This window comes from Salmo salar, chromosome ssa01 (genome assembly GCF_905237065.1).
Source record: "Salmo salar chromosome ssa01, Ssal_v3.1, whole genome shotgun sequence".
Classification (NCBI taxonomy): Eukaryota; Metazoa; Chordata; class Actinopteri; order Salmoniformes; family Salmonidae; genus Salmo; species Salmo salar.
The window spans coordinates 125,049,046-125,056,665 of record NC_059442.1 but is presented as its reverse complement, the minus strand read 5'-3'; the positions used below and the strand labels follow the sequence as shown (position 1 = coordinate 125,056,665).

General features: G+C 43.3%; 1 protein-coding gene across 2 annotated transcripts in view; it reads right to left on the bottom strand.

Annotated features, from left to right (window-relative positions):
- Positions 1 to 7,620, bottom strand: part of ak3 (adenylate kinase 3) — a 54,960-nt gene that overhangs the window by 15,075 nt on the left and 32,265 nt on the right. For both annotated transcript variants that reach the window (XM_014125544.2, XM_014125536.2), the window contains exon 4: positions 4,581 to 4,699. In XM_014125544.2, coding sequence (XP_013981019.1) covers positions 4,581 to 4,699 — 119 coding nt within the window. The remainder of the gene's footprint in view (positions 1 to 4,580; positions 4,700 to 7,620) is intronic.

Here is a 7,620-nt window from a genome sequence, read left to right as displayed (position 1 = left end):
CAAACTATAGTTTTGGCAAGTCGGTTAGGACATTACTTTGTGCATGACACATGTACATTTTCCAACAATTGTTTACAGACCCATTATTTCACCTATAATTCACTATCACAATTCCAATGGATCAGAAGTTTACATAACCTAACTTGACCTTGCCTTTAAACAGCTTGAAAATTCCAGAAAATTGTCATAGCTTCTGATAAATTATGTCAATTAGCCTGAGTCTATTGGAGCTGAACCTGTGGATGTATTTCAAGGCCTACCTTCAAACTCAGTGCCTCTTTGCTTGACATCATGGGAAAATCAAAAGAAATCAGCCAAGACCTCCACAAGTTTGGTTCATCCTTGGGAGAAATTTCCAAATGCCTGAAGGTACCACGTTCATCTGTACAAACAATAGTACGCAAGTATAAACACCATGGGACCACGTAGCTGTCATACCGCTCAGGAAGGAGGCGTGTACTGTCTCCTAGAGATGAACGTACTTTGGTGCGAAAAGTGCAAATCAATCCCAGAACAACAGCAAAGGACCTTGTGAAGATGCTGGAGGAAACGGGTACAAAAGTATCTACACTGCTCAAAAAAATAAAGGGAACACTAAAATAACACATCCTAGATCTGAATGAATGAAATAATCTTATTAAATACTTTTATCTTTACATAGTTGAATGTGCTGACAACAAAATCACACAAAAATAATCAATGGAAATCCAATTTATCAACCCATGGAGGTCTGGATTTGGAGTCACACTCAAAATTAAAGTGGAAAACCACACCACAGGCTGATCCAACTTTGATGTAATGTCCTTAAAACAAGTCAAAATGAGGCTCAGTAGTGTGTGTGGCCTCCACGTGCCTGTATGACCTCCCTACAACGCCTGGGCATGCTCCTGATGAGGTGGCGGATGGTCTCCTGAGGGATCTCCTCCCAGACCTGGACTAAAGCATCCGCCAACTCCTGGACAGTCTGTGGTGCAACGTGGCGTTGGTGGATGGAGCGAGACATGATGTCCCAGATGTGCTCAATTGGATTCAGGTCTGGGGAACGGGCGGGCCAGTCCATAGCATCAATGCCTTCCTCTTGCAGGAACTGCTGACACACTCCAGCCACATGAGGTCTAGCATTGTCTTGCATTAGGAGGAACCCAGGGCCAACCGCACCAGCATATGGTCTCACAAGGGGTCTGAGGATCTCATCTCGGTACCTAATGGCAGTCAGGCTACCTCTGGTGAGCACATGGAGGGCTGTGCGGCCCCCCAAAGAAATGCCACACCATGACTGACCCACCGCCAAACCGGTCATGCTGGAGGATGTTGCAGGCAGCAGAACGTTCTCCGCGGCGTCTCCAGACTGTCACATGTGCTCAGTGTGAACCTGCTTTCATCTGTGAAGCGCACAGGGCGTCAGTGGCGAATTTGCCAATCTTGGTGTTCTCTGGCAAATGCCAAACGTTCTGCACGGTGTTGGGCTGTAAGCACAACCCCCACCTGTGGACGTCGGGCCCTCATACCACCCTCATGGAGTCTGTTTCTGACCGTTTGAGCAGACACATGCACATTTGTGGCCTGCTGGAGGTCATTTTGCAGGGCTCTGGCAGTGCTCCTCCTTGCACAAAGGCGGAGGTAGCGGTCCTGCTGCTAGGTTGTTGCCCTCCTACGGCCTCCTCCACATCTCCTGATGTACTGGCCTGTCTCCTGGTAGCGCCTCCATGCTCTGAACACTATGCTGACATACACAGCAAACCTTCTTGCCACAGCTCGCATTGATGTGCCATCCTGGATGAGCTGCACTACCTGAGCCACTTGTGTGGGTTGTAGACTCCGTCTCATGTTACCACTAGAGTGAAAGCACCGCCAGCATTCAAAAGTGACCAAAACATCAGCCAGGAAGCATAGGAACTGAGAAGTGGTCTGTGGTTACCACCTGCAGAACCACTCCTTTATTGGGGGTGTCTTGCTAATTGCCTATAATTTCCACTTGTTGTCTATTCCATTTGCACAACAGCATGTGCAATTTATTGTCAATCAGTGTTGCTTCCTAACTGGACAGTTTGATTTCACAGAAGTGTGATTGACTTGGAGTTACATTGTGTTGTTTAAGTGTTCCCTTTATTTTTTTGAGCAGTATATATCCACAGTAAAACGAGTCCTATATCGACATAACCTGAAAGGCCGCTCAGCAAGGAAGAAGCCACTGCTCCAAAACCGCCATAAAAAACCCAGACTACGGTTTGAAACTGCACATGGGGACAAAGATTGTACTTTTTGGAGAAATGTCCTCTGGTCTGATGAAACAAAAATATAACTGTTTGGCCATAATGACCATCGTTATGTTTGGAGGAAAAAGGGGGAGGCTTGCAAGCCGAAGAACACCATCCCAACCGTGAATCACGGTGGTGGCAGCATCATGTTGTGGGGGGACTGGTGCACTTCACAAAATAGATGGCATCATGAGGAAGGACAATTATGTGCATATATTGAAGCAACATCTCAAGACATCAGTCAGGAAGTTAAAGCTTGGTCGCAAATGGGTCTTCCAAATGGACAATGACCCCAAGCATACTTCCAAAGTTGTGGCAAAATGGCTTAAGGACAACATGGTCAAGGTATTGGAGTGGCCATCACAAAGCCCTGACCTCAATCCTATAGAAAATTTATGGGCAGAACTGAAAACGTGTGTGTGAGCAAAGAGGCCTACAAACCTGACTCAGTTACACCAGCTCTGTCAGGAGGAATGGGCCAAAATTCAACTAACTTATTGTGGTAAGCTTGTGGAAGGCTACCCGAAACGTTTGACCCAAGTTAAACAATTTAAAGGCAATGCTACTGAATACTAATTGAGTGTATGTAAACTTCTGACCCACTGGGAATGTGATGAAAGAAGTAAAAGCTGAAATAAATAATTCTCTACTATTATTTTGACATTTCACATTCTTAAAATGAAGTGGTGATCCTAACTGACCTAAAACTGGCAATATTTACTAGGATTAAATGTCAGGAATTGTGAAAAACTGAGTTTAAATATACTTGGCTAAGGTGTATGTAAACTTCTGACTTCAAGTGTGTGTGTGTGTGTGTGTGTGTGTGTGTATATATAAAAAATATATATATATATAAAAAATATATATATAAATATAAAAAATATATATATATATAAAAAATATATAAATATATATAAATAATATATATATATATAAATATATATAAAAAATATATAAATATATATAAATATATATATATATATATATAAAAAATATATAAATATATATATATATATATCTCAGCAAAAAAAAGAAATGTCCCTTTTTCAGGACCCTGTCTTTCAAAGATAATTTGTAAAAATCCAAATCACTTCACAGATCTTCATTGTAAAGCGTTTAAACACTGTTTCCCATGCTTGTTCAATGAACCATAAACAATTAATGAACATGCACCTGTGGAACATTGCAATGTCCGTACTGTGAGACGCCTAAGACAGCGCTACAGGCAGACAGGACAGACAGCTGATCGTCCTCGCAGTGGCAGACCACGTGTAACAACACCTGCACAGGATCGGTACATCTGAACAGGTACAGGATGGCAACAACAACTGCCCGAGTTACACCAGGAACGCACAATCCCTCCATCAGTGCTCAGACTGTCCGCAATAGGCTGAGAGAGGCTGGACTGAGGGCTTGTAGGACTGTTGTAAGGCAGGTCTTCACCAGACATCACCGGCAACAACGTCGCCTATGGGCACAAACCCACCGTCGCTGGACCAGACCGGACTGGCAAAAAGTGCTCTTCACTGACGAGTCGCAGTTTTGTCTTACCAGGGGTGATGGTCGGATTTGCGTTAATCGGCGAAGGAATGAGCGTTACACCGAGGCCTGTACTCTTGAGCAGGATTGATTTGGAGGTGGAGGGTCTGTCATGGTCTGGGGCGGTGTGTCACAGCATCATCGGACTGAGCTTGTTGTCATTGCAGGCAATCTCAACGCTGTGCGTTACAGGGAAGACATCCTTCTCCCTCATGTGGTACCCTTCCTGCAGGCTCATCCTGACATGACCCTCCAGCATGACAATGCCACCAGCCATACTGCTTGTTCTGTGCGTGATTTCCTGCAAGACAGGAATGTCAGTGTTCTGCCATGGCCAGCGAAGAGCCCGGATCTCAATCCCATTGAGCATGTCTGGGACCTGTTGGATCGGAGAATGAGGTCTAGGGTCATTCCCCCCAGAAATGTCCGGGAACTTGCAGGTGCCTTGGTGGAAGAGTGGGGTAACATCTCACAGCAAGAACTGGCAAATCTGGTGCAGTCCATGAGGAGGAGATGCACTGCAGTACTTAATGCAGCTGATACACCAGATATTGACTGTTACTTCTGATTTTGACCCCCCCCCCCCCTTTGTTCAGGGACACATTATTCAATTTCTGTTTGTAACATGTCTATGGAACTTGTTCAGTTTATGTCTGTTGTTGAATCATGTTATGTTCATACAACACATGTAAATATTTAAGTTTGCTGAAAATAAACGCAGTTGACAGTGAGAGGACGTTTCTTTTTTTGCTGAGTTTATATGGCTCAGGTTTTCGACGGCACCTGTAGTACTCCAGCACAGGTTGTGTCTGGTTCTCGTATGCCTTTAGCCTCCTGATGACGGTCTCTGGTGTGTCATCATCTCTCTGAATCAGAGGCTCTCCGGTGACGTCATCAAGGCCCTGAAGGCAAACCAAAACATACCAAACAGTCCATGAGTGTGTATAGAATAGGTATATTGGGCGATTTAGTAGCACAACATAATGCAGTGAAGGTCTGTATTAAAAAAATATTCAATTATTTTAAGCTTATTTATTAACTTTAGAGGGGACAAGTGCAGGACAAACGATTCGGCTGTGATAAGCCATTGTCAATGTGTCCAATGTACTGCCATAGTATGTAAATTGTAAACCCAAGCCTGTGTTGCCTATTATGAGACATGCAGGGAGGGGGAAAACCTGTATGCCTATAGTTAGTAGCAAAACATGACCTATGATGACCTTGCTTTACCTTGAGAGCTCTCAAAAAAATTGCCACATACTTTAAACTCCTCATCGTGACCATGACGACAAAAACACTCGAACAAGTGATCACATTGTACAAGATTTCTCCCACTCCTCAAAGACGTGAATAGACCCTTGAGAGCACACTGTTAAAATAAAGTGCTTTGAAACACCAAAACTAGTGGCAACTGAGCTGCCACCAAGGCAAAGGAGACAAAACCTTAACTTTGCTGGAGTATTGAAAGACATCATCCTGAGATGTTTTGAAACATGACGCAGTGTGTCGGTACACCACTTAATCAAGTATTGTGCAACACCTTGCCAGGGACTGGGAGCACTACCGGAAAATGTTGAAAACACTATTTTGGTGTTTCAAGTTCTGTTTAATGCTGAATTAGATACATAAATCAATGAAAATACCCCAGAAGAAGGTATCTGAGCATTTGCCAGTTGAACCAATTTTGGTAGGATCTGTTGAGCACAATGCTCAATCCACCAGCAGTAACTGGATGTTTAGCAGCAAGCATTGCAGGATACTGTATTTGCCTCTACCATTAAATGTTGGAAATGTGGGAGTGGGTCATCTTCTTATTGAACTTTGTTTTGCCTGACGGTTTTGATATCCATTCATCATGATCCATTACACATCATGGCACAAGTTGCTAATAAAGAAGTATACTTTTCTTATTTCATACATGCATATGTAAAGGACGTCACGTTGCTTGCTTAGCGAGTACCCCTTCCTCCCGATTTGGCCCATACCTGGCGCGAACTCGGTACCTCTGCTTTGCTAGCACCTGACCGCCCTAATGAAGCTTCTTTCCAGTCACACGCCACACAAAAAGCTAGCTATACGCTTCATGCTGAAGAGTAAGTTTCACACATCCCCATGTGCTAAACATATAACATTGTGTAAAATATATATATTTTTTAAATGTACTACCCACAATCCTCTAAAAACATATAGGAAGTGCAAGAAAATTAAAACCAGACCTCTAATTAGTTCAATCACAAAATGTTCTCTCTTTGGTTATCCTCATATAAAATATACTTTCAGTACAATTTGAGAAACATATTAAGTTGGATTTATTCGTGACATTTTTGGTTAAATTAATAAATCATTAAAACAAATTGCATTATTTATATTAAGTACATGTTGGTTGTTTTTTGTCAATTTCAATTCATCCCAGAATTATTATTTTTTCTTTGTGGTTGAGTGTAAAATTCCAATATCATAACATTTACAGTGCATTCGGAAAGTATTCAGACCCCTTCCCTTTTTCCACATTTTGTTACGTTTCAGCCTTATTCTTAAATGGATTAAATACATTTTTTCCTCATCAATCTACATATATTACCACATAACGATGAAGCGAAAACAGGTTTTTAGAAATGTTTGCAAATATATGCAAAATAAAAAACTGAAATATCTTATTTACATAAGTATTCAGACCCTTTGCTATGAGACTCGAAATTGAGCTCAGGTGCATCCTGTTTCCATTGATCATCCTTGAGATTTTTCTACAAGTTGATTGGAGTCGACCTGTGGTAAATTCAATTGAATGGACATGATTTGGAAAGGCACACACCGGTCTATATAAGGTCCCACAATTAACTGTGCATGTCAGAGAAAAAACCAAGCCACGATGCTGCGAGACAGGATTGTGTCGAGGCACGGATCTGGGGAAGAATATGAATAAATGTCTGCAGCATTGAAGGTCCCCAAGAACACAGTGACCTCCATCATTCTTAAATGGAAGAACTTTAGAACCACCAAGACTCTTCCTAGAGCTGGCCATCCGGCCAAACTGAGCAATCGTGGGAGAAGGGCCTTGGTCAGGGAGGTGACAAAGAACCCGATGGTCACTCTGACAGAGCTCCACAGTTCCTCTGTGGAGATGGGAGAACCTTCCAAAAGGACAACCATCTCTGCAGCACTCCACCAATCAGGCCTTTATGGTAGAGTGGCCAGACGGAAGCCACTCCTCAGTAAAAGGCACATGATAGCCCGCTTGGAGTTTGCCAAAAAGTACCGAAAGGACTCACAGACCATGAGAAACAAGATTCTATGGTCTGATGAAACCAAGATTGAACTCTTTAGCCTGAATGCCAAGCATCAAGTCTGAAGGAAACCTGGCACCATCCCTACGGTGAAGCATGGTGTTGGCAGCATCTTGCTGTGGAGATGTTTTTCAGCGGCAGGGACTGGGAGACTAGTAAGGATCGAGGGAAAGATGAACGGAGAAAAGTACAGAGAGATCCTTGATGGAAACCTGCTCCAGAGCACTCAGGACTGCAGACTGGGGCAAAGGTTCACCTTCCAACAGGACAATGACCCTAAGCACACAGCCAGGACAATGCAGGAGTGGCTACGGGACAAGTCTCGGAATGTCCTTGAGTAGCCCAGCCTGAGCCTGGACTTGAACCCGATGAAACATCACTGGAGAAATCTGAAAATAGCTGTGTAGCGATGCTCCCCATCCAACCTGACAGCGCTTGAGAGGATCTGCAGAGAAAAATGGGAGAAACTCCCCAAATACAGGTGTGCCAAGCTTGTAGCCAAGAAGATCGAGGCTGTAATTGCTGCCAAAGGTGCTTCA